At 45.6% G+C, this 19,474-nt stretch overlaps 1 protein-coding gene across 4 annotated transcripts in view; it reads right to left on the bottom strand.

Annotated features, from left to right (window-relative positions):
- The window catches only part of Srgap3 (SLIT-ROBO Rho GTPase activating protein 3), a 225,779-nt gene extending 211,880 nt beyond the window's left edge, over nt 1–13,899 (bottom strand). For all 4 annotated transcript variants that reach the window (XM_055628653.1, XM_055628654.1, XM_055628655.1 and 1 more), the window contains exon 1: nt 13,070–13,899. In XM_055628653.1, the coding sequence (XP_055484628.1) occupies nt 13,070–13,136 (67 nt within the window). In that variant the 5' untranslated portion in view covers nt 13,137–13,899. The remainder of the gene's footprint in view (nt 1–13,069) is intronic.
- Between the last annotated feature and the right edge of the window lie 5,575 nt (nt 13,900–19,474).

Genomic DNA, 19,474 nt, shown 5'->3' with positions numbered 1-19,474 from the left:
AAAAAAAAAAAAAAAAAAAAAAAAAAAAAAAAAAAACAGTGCAAAGAAAATGTAATGTCTTTTCTCGGTCATGAACTTATCATCAGTCTGACTGGCTATGAGTTATGGTTCACGTCCGTGCAGAGCATGGTGTCTGCACTGTTAACACCCTCATTCCACATTCTAGATCCCTCACGCATCTAGTGTGACTTTCACTTAACTCTACAGAGCCATGGTGCTTTTCACCTCTTCGCTTAATCCAAAGCTTTAATTTCACCTTAGATATACCTGTACCATGACTGTACTCACCATCCTGACAATAGCTGTTAGAGTGTCCTCTTTCTGGACACCTGCAGCTGTGTCTTTCTCTTAGACGCACTTAGACCTACTGATCCCTTAAATATGTGAATGACTTCTGACCCTTTTCTAAATGGAAAGATGATTCTGTCTGGATCCTAAAGAGCTCTGAAAATAATGGCTATGATATAAGTTTGGCCAGTATGATCCAGTCTTACAGATCAATATCAGAAAATTGCCAAGAGCACTTTCAACCATTTAGATCTCTCTGTTACAGGTTCTCCCTGCACGGCCCCTTACATAACATTCAGCACTTTAGTAATTACAAGTTACAAGGTGTATTCCCCATAGAATGATGAAGTCCGCGAAGACAGCAAACGCAGCAGGCGCTCAATAAATACTTGTTAAACTAAATCTACTGAGGTGGGCCACCACATTCTCAGCATTTCTCACACACTAATTCCTGTAACATAATGCAGTGTTTCTGGCATAGAGTTCTCAGGCCTCTGCCACTTTTGAAGCAAGAGTTTCAGTGGTAATAATATGCTGAGTAGGAGCCAAAGACACAAAGATGCTCAGCATAAGGCCGGAACTAAAAGGACCAGGCAGAGACAGAACCCAGGAGCAGGGCAAGGAACAAAAGCCAAGTGAAAGTTTAAGAGCCCAGATGGTGGGCACAAGAGAGCAATCCTTTATCAGATCTGTGGGGCCAGGGACTGTGTTGATCTGCCCCAAGGTAACACATCATAAAAGACCTGAGACATCCTGTCTAAAGAAGCCTCTGGTCAAAGTAAAGACAGTGCCAACAATACTAATGGCTGTGCCTCTGACCACAACACCTAAATAGAGCCACTCTAAGGGAAAGAGGGCTTGTTTTGACTGAGAGATTTCAGCCCCTCATGACTAAGAAGGCAGGAGTATGAGTGGCAGTTATTCCCATGGTATAGACAGGAAGCAGACAGAGCTGGACTACCAGAGGCAGACCTAGCCTTCTAAGGCCTGCCCCTAGAGACTACTTCCTCCAGCTGGACCTCACCCCTAAAAGGCTCCGCAGCCTTCAAAACAGCATCTCCAAGTAGGAACTGAGCTCTCAGACATGGCCTGTGGGGGACTTGATACATTCAAACCGTAATACTAACTGCCTGAAAACGTCTCAAGAGCAGCCGTATCACTCAACTAGGTGCCATTCATCATTGCAAACTAAGTCACAGAAATGACATCCATGCTTGTTTGTCTGTAAAGAAAACGAAGGTACTTCAATTTATAAGCACTCTCTCTCTTTCCTTCTCTCTTTTTCTCTCTTTCTCTCTCTCTCTCTCTCTCTCACACACACACACACACACATTCCAAAATGCTATAGAAGAGTTATTGCATCCTGCTGAGCTCAAATCCACACGAGAATCTGACCACCTGGAAAAATCTAGGCTTTCCAGTTAGACAAATGGCTGAAAATGAACTGGTTTACAGTAAACTATAGACTGAAAATACTGTCAGCAGTGGTGGGAAGGAAGAGGATATCAATTTACAACTTCTTAGAGCTATCTTATATTGCTTTTCTCATGGTGATAAACACCATGACCTTGACCAAAGGCAACTTGTGAGAGAAAAGGTTGATTTCAGCTCACAGCTTAGAATCCATCTTGATGGGAAGTCAGGGTAGGAACTAAAGGCAGGAACCTGAAGACAGGAACTAAAGCTGAGGCCATGAAGGATGCTGCTTTCTGACTTGCAAGCTTTTGTCTCCTAGGAGCACCTACCCAGTGGACTGAGCCCTCCCACATCAATCATTAGTTAAGAAAATGCCCACACAAGGACCTGTAGTCTGGGACCAGGAGAGAAGTGAGACTGGAAGGGGCTAGGAAGAGGGACATCAAGCTGGAAGTGGCTGGAATCGCTGTGGGTGTGGAGGCAGTTCTTAATGGGGAATCTCAGTTTATACACAGTTAATGTTTAAAATCTGCAAAGAGCTGGGTCAGAGATGGTAGAGACAAGCCATGTACTGCTATAGAACAGGTTTCAGCATCCCTTTAACAAATGCACAAGGCCCTCACCTGAGCGAATGGGCACTGTTAGGCTAGGCCCTGCTCTAATTTAAGCCATAGGTCTATATGCTTATCTACCAGCTTTTTCTTTGTAAGTTAGCATTAAAGATCTATGGGGGGGGGGGTGTTTTGTTTTTTGCTACATACAGGTTTGATAGAGAGACATGTGGGGTCTAGAAATATATACACTGAGTGCTTGTAGCAACTCTTGTGCCTCAAGAGTGGCTTCTAGACTTTTCTCCTTTCTTAATATTTCTTTATTTTCAAAGCTTTTGAAAATAAATGTGTAAAACACCCATAATCAAAACTGAAGTTATAAAAATCTATGACTTTTATGATCAAAATGCTTTGTTTGTATGAATAATATATTATTCATAATATCTAAAACATAGGGTGTCCACTGACAAGTGGATAAACAAAACGTCACCTCTCTGTACCATGCAAAGATAACCAGCCTTTAAAAGTAGCAAGAGTGAGGGTCTGAGTCATGCCTTGGCAGGTAAAGGTGCTTGCTGCCAAGAACCCACACAATGGAAGGAGAAGATGAACTCACACTAGTTGTCTGCTGACCTCCGCTTACACACATGGCACACACACACACACACACACACACCCCTACCCCATATACATACATACATACATAAATGTAATTTAAATTTTTTAAATAAAAATCTTAAAGTAAGAAAATTCTGACAAATGCTACAACATTGATGTGTATTTCCACACTGGGGAAAATGAGCTAAACCCATCCTTCATCGCATCTTCTCCGTGGTCAAAGACTTGCTGGTTAGAAAGGACTCCAGTCTCTCCGGCACAGACTCCTCTCCCATTCTCTTCCACCCACTCTGAGTTTCACACATCAAATGCCTTAGCATTTCCCAAATACCCAGGCCTTTTTGTGATCTCTAAGCCTTGTGTCCATTCTCTTCTCTCTTTATAAAATGTTTTCCATCACCTCAAGAATTTCTACTTACCCTTCAAACTCCTACCCAAAAAGTCTTGCTTCTATAACAACTTCTCCAGTCCTCCAAGGCAACAACTCAACTTCTTATATGAATTTCCACAGCACAAGACTCTGATACTCTTTGCACAGTCTATCTCATTGCTTAGTCCATTTTTATAACCATCTTTCTAGAGAACTAAAAGTCTGTGAAAGAGGGACATGAGAAATACCCTTTCCAGGAGTCTATCTCCCATACATTAGGAATTCATAATAAGCTGTATTCAGTTCCCTGCAGCCACAAGTAATGACCTTAAAGTCATCTATTAGGTGGCGCTGCACAGATGCAAGAGTCCCACCTCTAGACCCTTCATCTTCTAAGTTATCTCTCAGCTGTGCTGGGGGAAGCGTGGCTCTGCTTCACTCTGGAGATAAGCTCTGTGTAATCACAAAGTCCATTCAAGCAATCAACAAAGATGACAAACACCTGTTAGACACCTGGAGACACTGCATGCCAGAAAAACAAAAACATGGGACACTCAAGTTCTGACTTTTTTTGCCTCGCCTCCAATTTGCCATGCTCCTGACTCAGCTTTTTGAGGCTGGAAATAAAAAGTGTGAACCAATACAGGCAGCCTTCAGCGCCATTCTTGGAGCTTTAGCTCTAGAGAAGAGAATAAATAAATCCAGGAGGGAAGTCACTGTGTAGCCTGAGTGCTAGAGAATTCAGGTCAGCTGATCAGTGAAGGGCTACTGCATGACTCTTGGGTAATCAATCTGGTGGTGACAGGCAGAGAGTTGAACTGAGCACCAAAGAGCCGAGCAAGTGGCTATCCAGGGAAAGAACGTTCTGGAAATAGGGGAAATTGAAGAAGCTGAGGACAGGACAGTTCAGCAGAGGACAGGAGAGCAGAAAGTGGAGAGTGGAGAGACCAGACAGGCAAGGGAAGAGGCACAAAGACCACGGCTTTGTAAATCCAGTGAGGGTCCTCACAGAGAGACTCAATGGGACACTACACAGGGACGTTAAATAGAGGATATAAGACCTCACTGTAAGGATATCTGCTAGATGCTCTGGGGAAAACAGGCCATGGTGACAAAAGAAGAGAGGAAGACCAATTGAAAGTATGGCTCCCAACCAGGAATAAGTTTGTCTCCTGAAAGTCATTTGGGAAAATGTGGAGAAAATTTTGGTTGTCACAAATTGGGGCAGGTTGGTTACTGATAGCTAAGCTCCCTCATCCGAGAAAGACCCTGGTCACAACATCAATGGTCAGGGGGAAGCCATGAATTTGGAAATTGTCACCTCTTCCCAGCAAGAGCTGATCAATGTCACACTGTCGTGGTGAAGATGGAGAACAAGGGAAGTCCCCACATGTAGAAATAGTCAAGGGTTTCCTACATATTTCTAAGGCCATGTTCAAGCCAGAGCACATTCCATGTTTCATTGGCTCAGGGATCATCTGTAGAAAGCCAATCTGGCCTTTAGATTTTCAAATGCTTAGTCCTTGGGAAGAAGAGAAAGAATGAAGGCTGACCAGAGATGTAGCTCAGTTAGTGCAATGTTTGCTTACCATACACAAGGTCCAACAAGGCCTAGAACACATGAGAACAAAACACCAAGAAAAATGAATGTAGATAACAGCTTTAAGAGGCCTTGGAAGACTCCAGACTTAGCGGTTAGGAGTGTTTACTTTTGCACAGAAGCCAAGGTCAGATCCCAACACTCCTATCAGGTGGCTTACAGCTGCCTGTATCTCAAACTGCAGGGGATCTGATGCCTTCTTCACTCCTTAGGCACCTGCATATTCTCCTCTCTCTCTCTCTCTCTCTTTCTCTCTCTCTCTCTCTCACACACACACACAAATAAATCTTTAAAAAAGAAAGCCTGATCTCTCAACATGTGATAGTCATCTTTTCCTCTTGTTTATTCTATGTACACCCGCGCATACGCACATGCATGTACCAGTATGCACACGCATGCACACAAAGGTTCCCTAGGCCAGAGAAGACTGTTAGTAAAATAATGTGAATGTAGATGTCGTGGGTCTGTAAGAAAAAAATCGTCCTCTGCTCCACCCACCACAAGGGAAGGTGTAGTAGTTACCAAGCAGATTCATGGGAACTGAAACGCGACCTCTGTTAGAGCAGAGATCAAGGCTCACAGAGACAACCAAGATGGACCAGGGACAATTGTCCGGAGTTGGTATGCATGTAAATGACATGATAGCCCTCCTTTCCTGCATATATGCATACACGAGGATGAGAAAAAAGGACACTCAAAGGACAAAGAATGATTGCTACCATGGGCTGACCACTGAAAACACAATAAGAAAGATGACACCCAGCTCGGTAGCTGCCAAACTGGACTGATTAGTACATTACAACCAACAGTCCACAATTATTCTGAATCTTAGGCCATGATCATAGGGGAAATGGTAGTAGAGAGGCCCTAAATTGGCCCAGGTGTTTCTTTGTCACCATCCAGCAAAACAGAGACATGAAATGGAAACCAAGTGACAGAAGAAAGAAAAGAAAGGATATTTCTTGTGCCTCCAGGTTGTGGCCAAGGTTGACTCACCCGGATTTGCAAGAGTCAAGGGCCCCCTAGTTTTTTTACCTGTTCTGTTTCACTGAGCACAGTCCACAGAATTCTAGGGGCAGTGCAAAGTCCATTCAAAGCACCTTGAACATCTACCTACCACGCACCATGCACACTGTCACATAGAGACAAGCACATCCCACACACATACACACGCAATACAGGCAGCATATGTTGATCAGGACACAGCTGTTCCCAAACTGCCATTTAAATAGTTGAGCACTCTGCAGTTGAAAATGTCAAAACTCACATGCTGTAAGTGACCACAAAGCACCACACTGACATTACTTAGCAGAACAGGGCATGTATTTGTTTCCCTCAGCCTCTACTCAAACTGCCTCCTGATAAAAGCACTGTAGGAATCAGAGAATGGAGTAATAGGCAGCAAGCAGACATGGATAATTCATGATTTGTGAGGGCTCACATATTTCAAACCATGAACCACGGAAGGATCTCACAAATCAATTAGAGAAAGAGGCTTTCAGGACAAAGTTTGGGGAGACTGGCCTGACTCTGCAGTTCACCCCCAACATGAGAATGTTGTCAGAAGCCAATTTTATCTGGTTGATCTTAGACTTTTCAACACCTATTGGAGCACACAACTATTTTCTTTCACACAACACCTCTTACATCCAATTCTGTTTGATACGCTTCAGGAACATTACCCCAAACACAAGCTGGTAAAATGATTCAACAAATAAGAGCATACCCAACGTCCCATTCCAGGCCAGCCAAGAGATTTTACAAATAGCAATGAGCTACTAGAAATGAGTCACTTCCCAGCCAGGGCACCACTTCCTGGGTCCTGTCCGAGACCATGGCTTCTCTGCCTCAGCCAATCAGAGAAAGCAATCTTGTTCCCTTCCCAGCAGCTACTCTGGGAATGACTTCAGGAGACTCTCTGTTACACACACACACACACACACACACACACACACACACACACACACCCTGCCATCACCTTTGCAAAGTGTCTTGCAACTCTGCCACCCCAGGTACCCACCTCACCAGAGCAATGCACCCACTGATGTGCACTGGTTGGCCCTGAGATGGCAGGCTCTAGCTAGGCCACAGCACTGAACCATGCCCACTCTGCCCAGCCTCTCTCTGAGAGAGCCTCTGGGTTACAACACCATATTGTCCCCACCAGCATCTTGTCTTCCTGTGCCAGCGGAAGTTGGAAAGATTCTTTTTGAACCTAGCTTTGCCATGGTTCCCTGAGAAATCTAATGCAGCTGATTTTATTTCTCCAAACTTCAGCTCTTCATCTAGAAAAGTGGTGAGCCTCTTGCAAGAGGTAGAGAGGTCACAAAACAAGAGAAAATGCAATTGCCTTCCTCCATTAAATGAAGCTATATAGCTCAAAACATGGCCAGTAACAGTACTGAGTGGATGACTAAAGGAGTTAAAGGGAGAGAAGAAATCATCACTAGTATATAAACTCTAATGGGGTTTTAAAAAAAACTGATGAGGGGAGGGCTGCACCCCATCAGGACTGGTCCAAGGACTACTGGCTTTCAACACATCCTTCACCAAATCTCCACTAACACCAGAGACAAAGTAGGAAACTCAGCAAACCACGAGTATTTCTTCACACAATTAAGCGCCTCCTCTCAATGAAACAGGAAGTAAGATATTCTAGACCAAGTGTTTGTGTCCTTCAAAATGCATATATAATGGTACTGAGAGGTGAGACATAGGCTCTGGGTCTCTCTCCCCTTAGAAGAAGACTGCTTTATCTCTGTGAGCACACTCAGTTTCTTCTGGCCTTTCTTGGCTGTGTGAGTGCGCAATAGGGACACGGCCGTCTACTAGCTGGGAAGCAGTCTCACCGGAAGAAACCTGATTCGCTGGCACCTTAATCTTGGAATTGCCAGCTTCCTGAACTGGGCGAAAGAGGTAAAAGCCATGCAGCTGCTGTGTTTTGCTGCGGTAGTCCAGGCTAAGGGAGGTGGCAAAGGAAATGCTTGCCAGCCGCTCTCAACTGTTGGCACTGTAAACACAGTGAAGAAATAAAGATGGCTGTGTGCACTTTTGCCCTTGGGAGTGCATGGGTGATGGTCTAAACAGTAGATTTTGGTAGAGAGTCATGATGCTCAGGGCAGAGAGGCTAGGAGATCTGGGAAGGCATCCTAAGTAGAGCATGATCGTCTGGGCAGACTCTAGAGGGTGATGGGGGTTTGCACAGACACAGCGGAAGCATTGGCAGGAGGGCAAAGACATGAATAGGGAACAAGCTGGTGGCAGAAGAGGAGTGTGAAGGATTTAGGGGGAGGGGTGGCCTTCTAGTGTACCTGCAAGACCACAGGTCTATCTTAGAAAAAAAAAAAAAAATGACAAAGCTAAAAAAGGAAGATGGCTGAGGGTCCCACTGCCAGGATTTTTATGGCCTTCAACTTGAAGGCCGCAAGTTGGGAGGTGGTGGCCAAACGGGCTGCCTTGGCCCTATGTCATCAATGCTCTCGGTCAGACAGGGTAGAATTTTTTAAAGTTGGGCTATCATTTAAACAACCAAGAGATTCTGTTTCAGTTCAGCGTTCCTCGCAACAGTGGGAGACCTGCCCACCCAGGGCTCACATTCCAGCCAAAGAAGACAAGCTGGAGTGAGTGGCCCCTGTGCCTCTAGACCCGCCCTGTTGGGCGCAGTCCCCACACTTCCCATAGTTCCCCCACCCAGGGTGCTCTCCTTCCTTCATCCTGCTGAAATGCTTGGGGAGGCTAAGGAGGCTCTCTAACCACCCTAAAGTGCATGTAGGAAGCTCTCTGCAAGACTGTACTCATTCTGACACTTAGTTGCAAAGCTGTACTGTGTGGTTTTAATTTTTTTCTTGCTTTACTGTCTTTTTCTAAGGAAGGTCATAGAAGGTAAATAATGTACCATATACTTTTGTTCTCTCATGAAACTTCACACAAGGCTTGAGGACAAAGTAGAGAGAACCAATGTTTGTTGAATGAATATGTGAGCAAATTAGTGATATCCATTCTTGCCTCTATACCGGTTCTTCTTTCCCCAGTTTTTTTTTCACTTTTTCTATTAAAAAGTTGACCTAAAACAAATATGAATGATCCTAAAGTCAATTGCTGTGCTCCTGTCTCAGTTTTCTATTGGACTGAAATGAAAACAGGAACACCGTGAATGAATGTGGAAGAAACCGTTATGGCTGGCACAGAGATCAGTTAGAGCTCGGGGTATGAAGGATTCAGCAGATAAGCTCCCCAAATGCTATCAGTGATCTTCGAGGGAACTGTGGAGGACAGGAGGGATGCCAAGAGGCTGGAGACAGGCAAATGTTCTGATTTCCAAAAACAGAACGAGTGACAGCCAGTTTTTGTCTTGAGAACGTAATGTCACTCTTAGGCAGGGTCCATGAGCAGATTGTAAAGGGACACTTGGAAGCACCTAAAATAGGAAGTAATGTCCATCTGGAGTCAGGTCAAATTCATCACGTTTCTTCTGACAAGACCCCTAGCGTAGGAAGACAGAGAAGGACAAGATCATGCATGGTGTAAGTGGTAAGCAAAGGACCAAGGTGCCACCTGGGATATATGGGATATATTGATAGGAGTATTATAAAGAGCATAATGGGGGGGGGCCGCTGTTATCTTTCTTCCACCATATTGATAAAGTATCGAGTCAAATTTTTAGCGTGTCGTTTTGGAAAACATTTTTAAAAACTTGAATCTCTCTTGCAAGTTCCCGGCACCTGTGGAAAAAAACTGAAAGATGTGGGCAGGCTTAAAAGTGGCAACAAATGGTTGCACTCAAGTACGATTGTGCATTTGGACAGGATGTGAGCCCTCAGAGCTACCGTAATTGTCACCACCCCTTCTACTGATGTCAGTAAGGTATGCCATCTGCCACAAATCATCTTCATTCTATCCTGCAAGCACCCGACACATTGGCATTTGCAACCCAGGAAGCAGTAAGTCTAAGGAGAGGGAAGGACGAGGCTGTCCCTTCATTGGTTGGTAGAGCATTTCACCCTAGGTCCAATCTGCACCATGGCATTAACTCAGCATGGTGATGCATGCCTGCAATTCCAGTGCTCAGGAGGTGAGTGGAGGCAGGAGGATTGGGAGTTCAAAGTCATCCTTGGCTACATAGTACAGTATCTTGGGATACATGAGAAACACACACACACAGCCCTCAAATAAACAAGTGAAACAATGAAGTCAGCAAACAGTAGTAGGTCATGTTACCAAAGCAAATAAGGTTACGTACAACCAGGGGCCCAATCAGAGGCTCCCAGCCCCCGATGAGTGGGTAGTCATAGAGAAGCGTCTGTCCTGTTCTAAGAAAAACTATAGAACCAATAGTTGGGTGATGCCATCTAAGAAAAAAATCCCATGAGCCTCAGCTGTCGAAAGATAAAGTGGGCCTAACGGATGCTGAGTTTTCCATCCCGGGAATACATGAGCTGGGGTATACAATCAGATTCAGGTACCTGGGAGGCAAGAGAAGGCTTGAATCTAAAGATGTTTATAATGGGAATGCTACTGTATCCGTGTAAAGGATACATCCTTTGTTAAGTGAGTGAAACTCAACATCATTTTGAAAAATCAGAAGTTCCCCTCAGAAAATTCACAGTCTATGAGATCTCTCTAATGAGGTAGACTGTTTGTACCAACCTGGCCAAATGCCAGGAAGAAAGTAACCTGCACAAAGCATTATTTTTGTTCATTGGTCAAACATTCCTCAGAGACAAGCCACAAAGGCCGAGGGACGAGAGTATGAAGGAAAACAATGGGACGCCATCAAGAGGCTGCCAGTCCCCGGCACAACACTGCCATCTGCTACTGACATCAATCCTTCAAGGGGCTGTGTCAGACGGACAATGTACCAGGGACATCAAGCCTGGGAAGGTTTCGGCCTTGCGACCTTGGGTAAGTCATTGAACACTCCCAGGCCTCAGTCGCTTATCTCTGAACCTGGGCTCATACTGACCCTTTTGTACACCATTTGGGCCAAGAGCAGTGAGGTCTAGGACTGAACACCCTGGGTACATCAATCCTTACAACAGTGATTGACAAACAAGGCTGTGGATGGAACCCAGGGCCTAGAACATGTTAGGAAAGTACTCTACCTCTGAGCTACATGCCAGAACAACAAAACAGAACACTGAAAGAAAAGATTTCAAAGGGCTTCAGGTACAGCAATCATATGATCTAAATCTTATGGATGCCAACTACAGAGGGAAAAAAAAACAACAACATCAACAACAATTAAAGTCAACCGGAGTGTAAAGAAATCCAGAATCTAGAAGAGACCAGATCTTTTGGACCAGTTTTCTGAAGAAAGTCATTAACATTGCCTATATTTGCTGGTTAGTAATTAAAATAAAGGTGAGAGGTGAAAAGGAAGTGAATTAGCTGGAGCAATTGATGCTTTGTGAGTCCTCAGGAAAGGTTGACTGGCCTGGTGGTAACAACCCTTTAAAGAGGACATAAGCAGATTTCCTACCAAGACAAACTGTCCAAACAACCCCTTCTCTTGTCTGTCGTAACATTTTTATGAGAATCTCAATTTAAAAAAAAAAAGCAAGCAAGCTAGTCTCTCTATATATGTGTATGTATATATGTATATGCATATATATACTATATATTCCCTAAAAAGTAGATATACAAAATTGAAAATCAGTTTTTGCTCTGAGCAGTAGGACGAGTCCCAGTCTCTGCAGCTAAAGGGTTTGTTTCTCAGTTGTCAGCAAGGCTGATAGATCTAAGTCACTGTTCCTGACACTGAGCTGAAAACTAAGGAGGAGGCTAGAGAAGAGAAGAGCTCTCTCTTCCTTTTGCCCTGGTATCTACCCAGGGATGGTTAGCATCCTGGCTGGGCCCAAAACTAAAAGACAAGGAAAACACAAAGCCCCCATGCCTGTTTTCCTCCCAAAGCTTCCCCCAACATCTCAAGGTTGAAAGTAGCACAGACAGGACAGACAGGCAGACAGGCAGACAAGCAGCCAGAGGCCACTGGCTTCCTGGGGCGTGGAGCCCTCCGGCAGCACTAGAAACAGGCGTGGCATCCTCAGCTCACTGGAACCTCCAGGCAGCACCCTGCTCAGCAGCCTCAAAGCCAGGCCTCCACACCCACTGAGGATGCAGTTTACCCACTCAGTGAGACACCACAACATGCCCCATGTCGCAGCAAGGAGAGCCAGGGACCAGAAAGAAAATGGGGGCTTGGAGCTGCAGCCGGGGCTCTCAGGGCACAGGCTCCGCAAAGGGGAAGTGGGACAAGGAGCCCTCAGCCCTCCTGAGTCTGTGCTTAGAAAGCGTTAGGCTGAGAGAAGCCCACCATCTGGCCTGAGGGCGGATGCTGCCTGCCTGCATTTAGCTGTGCAACTGCAGCCCTTCTCTTCCTCTCAACTAGCATGGATTTAGGGAGCGGCTTCTGCAAGAAGTGTAGGTTCTGTGCCACTGAAACGGGAACCAGCACCCAAAGGTCATCTCACTCTCCCAGCGGGCAGACCTTCCCCAGAACCATGGGAGCCAGGCAGCTCCCTACCAGTCCAAATAGCACACTGAGGTATTGGCTTTGAAGCAAAGCTGATGACCCAAAACACCGGTGCACAGAAGGACTGGAAGATAATACATTTTCTGCACAGAACTCTCTCTTTTATGCCTAAATGCCTGCATTAGTCAAGATCGGTATGTCCCATAACAGCTAATCCATGGCAACTCAAACCAGGCAAGAAACAGCGACAAAGAAGGGCTACCTAAGGAGGTTGTGCCCCCCACAGCCCACACTCATGCATTTGAATTTCAGCCCAGAGAAGGCAGCCCAGGCAAAAACAACCACCCACAAAAGCCAAAAGAAGGGGGTGGGGGGGAGAGAACAGAACAGAAAATATATACATAAATACCAAAGCCTTCACAGTGGTAGTGAGGGGGAGGAGGCCTGGACTGTCAAAATGGCCTTAGAGTGACACATCACTGCCACGATGATGGAGTGCCAGGACACTCCTGAAGTCCCTTCCTCACACACCTGCAATGCAGGGATTTCTGCCCGTTCTGTGATTCACGCGCCCAGCCCAGGCACTATCTGCAGCGGGAGCCAGTCTGGACTTGTGCAGCCGCCACTGTTCCTCCTTACAATAAGATTATTGCTGCATAGCAACTTCTCACGAAGGAAGGGAGGCAAAGGAGGAGACGGCGGAGGCAGACAAGGGAGGGAAGAGGAGGCGAAGTCCCTCAAGCCCCACGGCTCACCTTTTATTTGGGCTTCATATTCAGCAATGATCTCTTTGTCTTTCTTGAACTTAGTTTGAGATGACATCTTCCGACGTGGCAAAAGAACTGACAGGCTGTTTGATTTATTTCTCCTTTTCTTTCCAAGTCCTCTCCCAAGCCTGGGTAATCACACAGCAATGGTCGATTTTACAGGTTTCGGGGCTAATCTCTTTTACTTGGCTGCAGAGCAGGGGTAGAAATCCTTCTTCTGGGAGAAAAATGCTCTCTGCTGGCAGGGAAATGGCTCTAGTGGCTCGCTCTGGTCAGCTCCTCTTGCAAAAGAAGAAATCACCCTGGGAGTACCATAACCTGCCCCAGATTTCCAGGATTTTTCTTTCAAAACAACAATAATAATAATAATAATAGCAGCCAAGGACACACGAGCGCGGGCACACACACACATACACACACACGCACACAAACACAAGTAGCACACACACTCACCCAGACACGCTTCCACGCAATTGTGCTGTGCACACACCCATCCACACCACAAGCGCGCGCATACACACACACACACGCGCGCACACACACACATACACAGCCTCACTCACACACACACCCGCCTGCTTGCTCACTCCTACACGCACATCCACAAGAGGCACGGCGCCTCCTGGGTCGTGTGGCCAGCCTCCGGTTCACTTTGAAAGGCTCTGCTAAAGAGATGGTCAGGTTGCCAAAGGATCGGTCATCTCTCATCCTCCCTCCGGTCGGTCGGCGCCTCGGGTCTGCTGTCCGGTGAGGATCAAAGCCCGGAGAGGGAGATGGAAGTTTTCCGGCTGTAGGTTTCAGCTCCGCTGGACCCAGGGCTGGACTGCTCACCCTGCAGGGCTGGCGGAGCTCTCCCCTACAGCCCTCGTCACTAGACTCCGCCTCCCGGATTTTATAACAACTGACACATTGTAGCCTACAGGAGAGCTGAACTGGCTGCGAGCAAAAAGGGAAGAAACGCTCACAAAAGGGAAGGCAGCGGGAGGCGGCAGGAGGGGGAAAAAATCAGGTTGGGAAGGCCTGGGAGGCTCATGCAAACTCTAGCTGGTAGTAGTTGGGCTGGAGATTTTTCTAACACTGGAAGATTCAATCAATTCAATCCCTCAAACCCTCAGCTATATCACAAGTTGTCACTCTGTCTGAATCTATAGCAGACTGCAGGGAAGGGCACTGATATATTTGAAGGAATTACTTGAGAGCAGGGGCAATGCCAGAGGTTTCAGTTTTGCAAAGGCGGGGGTGGGGAGGCAGGGATGCATCCAGGCTCAGAGCGGGTGGGGACAGCATGAATTGCGCCTCCCTCGCCTCAGTTTCTTTACCAATAAAACGAGCTCTCTTTGGAGGCTCTTTCAGAAATGCTTGCTCACTTTCAATCAGTATATACCAAAAGGGCCCACTAGAGTTATAAAAGGCAAGAGGCTCCATACAAGGGTAAGACCGGACTTGAACTACCCAGTGAATAATGGAATGTGGTTTAAAAAAAAAGTGCAAAGGAGAATTAAAAATATTGCAGAGCATGGGGTATTGTGAATATAAAGAGCTTTTTGGGAATTGAGTAAGATCAGAAACTGAGTTGAGCCCAGTACCTGGGCACATAGTAAACCTCCTATAAGTAGTAGCAATTATGGTTACCCAAGTATCCTAGGGGATACATTCTCTACAAGCACCAAAGGAAGCATCCTCTCCTAGGTGACAGAGCACAGACCTAGATGGTGGAAAATGACTTGCCAGGGTCACTGGATTTCCAACCCAGACAACAGAATCCACCAGTAGTAAATACTGGGTAAATCCCACTGACATGTACACATTTCAAATAGTCCAGCGTGATCTGTCAAACTGGAATCAAGTACTGTAGGATTGCTGACCACTGGAATTCAACAAGAAACTGTCACAGGAGTGTCTTGTCCCCCAGCTGCTCCCTGGAAGAAACTTCTACCACTTCCTCAGAAAAGCTAGCACCTTCTGCTTGTCCTTCTGGAATGATCCAATGTGTGATTCGGCTTGAACAGGCCTGAAGAGGTAGACAGAGGGAGACAGGGCCTTCCCCCTGAGTGAGCAGTGAGTGAGCACCAAGGGCTGCAGGGGGGAATGTGCAGGCTCCGCCCGAGCAGCCGTCCACCTGGTGAATCATATGGCTTATTATAGCTCTGCACACACAGACAAGAGGTCACAGAGTTCAGAGGCAGATGCTGCAGCCCACGTCCTCCTGCCTCGCCCTTCCCAGGGACACGGAGGCCCTCTGCTATGCAGAAGCCACAGGTGTCATTAGAGGAAGATATGCTCAGAGATTAACCTCTCTGCCGCAAGCCTAGATCCTCAAAGAAAAATGGAGTTAGTGCACTGCGCCCTGGAATGTGAATAAGCAACTAACCAGACTCCTCCTTGTCTCTTCTCTGAGCCTGGAGCCTACACGGCTGGAGCAGGTGACTCCTTCTGCTCTCTGTGCCACTGGGAGCAGGAGCCCAGTAAATGGCGGTTCTAATCATGAGGGAAAAATTTAAGCCACACATACATGTTGGAGATTCACACAGGGCACCAAGCCATGGGAATATCCCAAGAAGCCATAAGACAATCTGTGTCAGAAAACTCCTCTTGAACAGCAAGGGCAGGGTTTCTGTATAAGGATGGTTTTTTACAGTCTCGCTCAGCCACATCACGGCAGTGTGGGGGCCATTAAATGGCCTCCGTACTTTCTCAGAACTTCAGTGTCCTCATCTATCAAATGACAGTCCCATAGAGACCCCACCAAGGGGGCCAAGCATCAGAGCTGAGGGCTTTGCAGAGACTCAGGACAAAAGCAGGAAGAGAAGGAGCAAAGAGGGGAGGGGAGAAGAAAAGGCTTGTACAAGCACAAAGTCGTCACCTGTTAACGAACCTATATTGTCTCAGATCTTCTGTTCCCGGGAAGGGGTGAGTGGCCTAGGCAGGGCCCCTGGCACTGTGGCTTCATCTTGTCCCTTCCAATCTTCCCCACAGCTCACTGGAATCTGGGGTCACTCAGCTGCCCTTCTGCAACGACTCTCTCCAAATGGCCATTGTTCTTTGTTGAACTGAACCAATTGCTATAGCCAGTGTTTACTCTTCACAGGGCAGTAACAGAAACCAGATGCCCCCCCCCCCAATGAGTTTGTAACTGAAAATGGACAGTACCATGTCCTATTTCCCTCAGGCTCGTTTCCTAAAGTATTTTAGATATGCCTGAATTGTACTGAGAGTTAGTTTTATTTTATTTCATTGGGTGTGTGTGTTTGCCTACATGTATGTATTGTGCCATATACATGCCTGTTACCCAAAAAGGCCAAAAGAAGTGTCAATCCCCTGGAACTGGAGTTATGGGCTACTGTGTGGGTACCAGGAACTAAACGTGGGTTCTCTATGAGAGCAGCTAGCACTCTTCAATGACTGTACCATCCCTCCAGCCCCCAAAGTTACTTTTAAAAATTTATTTGTTCATCTTTATTTTATGTGCATTAGTATTTTGCCTACAGGTAGGTCTGTGTAAGGGTGTCAGATCCCCCTGAAACTAGAATTTACAGGCAGTTGTGAGTGGCGATGTGGGTGCTGGGAATTGAACCCAGGTCCTCTGGAAGAATAGCCAACGAGAAATTGTCATCATAATAATGGCTATCAAGTCTTTACATCACTTCTTTTGTTCTGTGCTTATGCTTGTCTTAATAGCTTCAAGTGAAAGTTTTCCATTAAACTAATTGAAGATTAAAAATATAAGGGAAACATCACAAATGACCATTGTTGTGGCTTAAATTACAAAGACAGCAGAATAATACAAAACTCACCAGACCAGTTTCTTTTCCTGGTAGGAAGAGAAGAAGAAAAAAAAAAAGGGGGGGTGGGAGGGAGGCAGGGGGAAGGGGGAAGAGTACTTCATTTGAAGGAAGAGTGGCCAGAATAGTTTTTGGTTCAAGGCAATTTTACTCTTCTGGTCAACTAGAAATACACCCTGCCCCCAGCTCAAGATGACTAATTTTTGTGACATTTTGCTACACTGCTACCAACTAATGCATCCACAGCTAGTTCAAAGAATAATTCTAGTCTTCAATCTTGGCTCTAAAAAATGGAAGCAACATAACCCAGCCAGTTGGTAATAATGGGACTGTGGGTGTAGCCCAGTGATGGAATCCTTTGCCTAGCTAGGACTTAAAGGCCCTGGGTTCAATTCTAGAAAGTTCTTTGGCTTCATGTCTTACTTGGCCTTCTAGTAGTCCTGGGAGCAAAGGCTGATTTAAATCTGTCTTGCTGATGGAAAGTGGATAGATAAGTGGAAACATGTATAAGAGGATTATTTTCTAACCCAAGTATAAGGTTGGTCTTTCAAACTGTGCCACAAAACCCAAAAGCCAGAAAAGTCAGAAAATTCAATGCTAGAGCTATTTGTTTCAAAATTCTGCCTGGCAAAACCACTATAAGCTCCACCAAGTGGGAAACATCACAGAAGAAAAGGCAGAATGATAGCCAAAGGATGGAGAGCAGTGCTGTGAAATGCGGTGTTCTGGACGTGACAGGGAGCTCACACTCAGGAACTCACAGCATCTGCCTTACCTGCACAAGGCCTGTGCAAGGTCAAGTCAGCCAAAGCTCTGACATAGGTGGGCAGGTGACCTCCAGGCTCTGCCCTATGCTGAGGCGCTGCCCGCTGCCGACAGCTTTGGGAAGGAGAATCATTCCTTCTTGAGGGTGTGACTGTTAACAAGACCCACGTGCTCCAGAGGATGGCCTCATGACCTTGTTAATAGGGGCAGCACTAACAGGACTGAGTGGCCTATATGAAGAAGGAGGAGGAAGTTTGGAGAAAAGAAAGGAAGGGGCAAGGAAAGTATGAAGTTGGGAGGTAGATGTGTTGAGGGAAGAAGTGAGCAGTAGACATGATCATATTTCATTATACACACACACACACACATGAAATTCTCAAAGTAAAAGATAAATGACAGTGTCTCTCACAAGCCAATGGCTGATTTCTCCAGTATGCAAAATCATGGGAATTTTGGGGCTGGAGAGACAGCTCATCAGTTAAGAGCACTTGCTGCTCTTCCAGGGGATCCAAATTTGGTTCTCTGCACCACCATGGGGGCTCAAAATTCAAGTTTTAGGGGGTTCAACCCTCTCTTCTGGCCTCCTTGGGTACTGTATGTACATAGTCTAGAGACATACACATAAAATAAAAACCAACAAAATTTTAAAGACATATAAATCCCCCAATATACAATTCTAACGAATACATATACCAAATGTTCTTAATAGCACTATCAACAATCATTAAAGGTTGAAAACAACCTTAATGTCCAATGTCTTAGGGTTTCATTTCTGTAAAGAAACACCATGACCATGGCAGCTCTTATAAAGGCAAACATTTAACTGGGGCTGGCTTAGAGTGTCAGAGGTTCGGTCCATTATCATCACGGCAGGAAGCATGGCAGTATGCAGGCAGACATGGTGCTGAAGGAGCAGAGAGACTGCCCCTCTGGGAGTGGCTGGAGCATATAAAAGACCTCAAAGGCCATCCCCAGTAACACACTTTCTCCAACAAGGCTACACCTACTCCAGCAAGGCCACACCTCCTAACAGTGGCACTCCATATGGGCCTATTGGGACCAATTACATTCAAACTACCACAGCCACAAACAAATAAGTGGGTTAAGAAAATCACAGTATATTTGAATAGCAAAATATTATTCAGCTGTAAAAAAGAAAAAAAAAAAAAAGAATTGACATGTGGCTTAGTAGAAATGAATCTTAAAAGCATTGTGTTAAGTGGAAGAAAACAGACGCAAAAGGTCACAATAAAAAGGATCTTTTTATATGAAATAGTGGAGGTTTGGTGTCTCTTTGGTGATGACACATTTTGGAAGTAAACACACATGATGGTTCCCACTCCACAGATGTGCTAAGTATTCTTTGATTTCATATTGCATTATGGCTATTTTTTAATTTTAAATTTTTTATGTATGTGGGTGTTTGCCTGCATGTATGGCTGTGTACTGTGTATCCCTGCTGCCCATGGAAGCCATAAGAGTATGTCAGCTCTCTTGGAACTGAAGTTACAGATGGTTGTGAGCCTCCATGTGGGTGCTAGGAATTGGACTTAGGTCCTCTGCAAGACCAGCCAGTGCTCTTAACCTTTGAGCCAGCCCTCCAGCCTCTGTGGTTAATTTTCTATATTATGTATTTCACCTCAGTAATAAACAAATCAATTTTTCAAGTCTATGAAAAAAAAATTACATCAGCCTAGAGGAAAAGTCAATGAAGGCTGTGACTGACAGTCTACAGAAAGGGAACTACATATGAATATCACACACTTTACTCATGATCAGCATCTATCAGGCATGGCTAGATCCAGGTGCTTTAACAGGACCAACAGGACACTGTGTTTCTCTCTAA

The sequence above is a fragment of the Psammomys obesus genome, unplaced genomic scaffold, assembly GCF_907164565.1.
Source record: "Psammomys obesus unplaced genomic scaffold, mPsaObe1.curated_primary_1811, whole genome shotgun sequence".
Classification (NCBI taxonomy): domain Eukaryota; kingdom Metazoa; phylum Chordata; class Mammalia; order Rodentia; family Muridae; genus Psammomys; species Psammomys obesus.
This window is presented reverse-complemented; position numbering and strand designations above follow the sequence as displayed.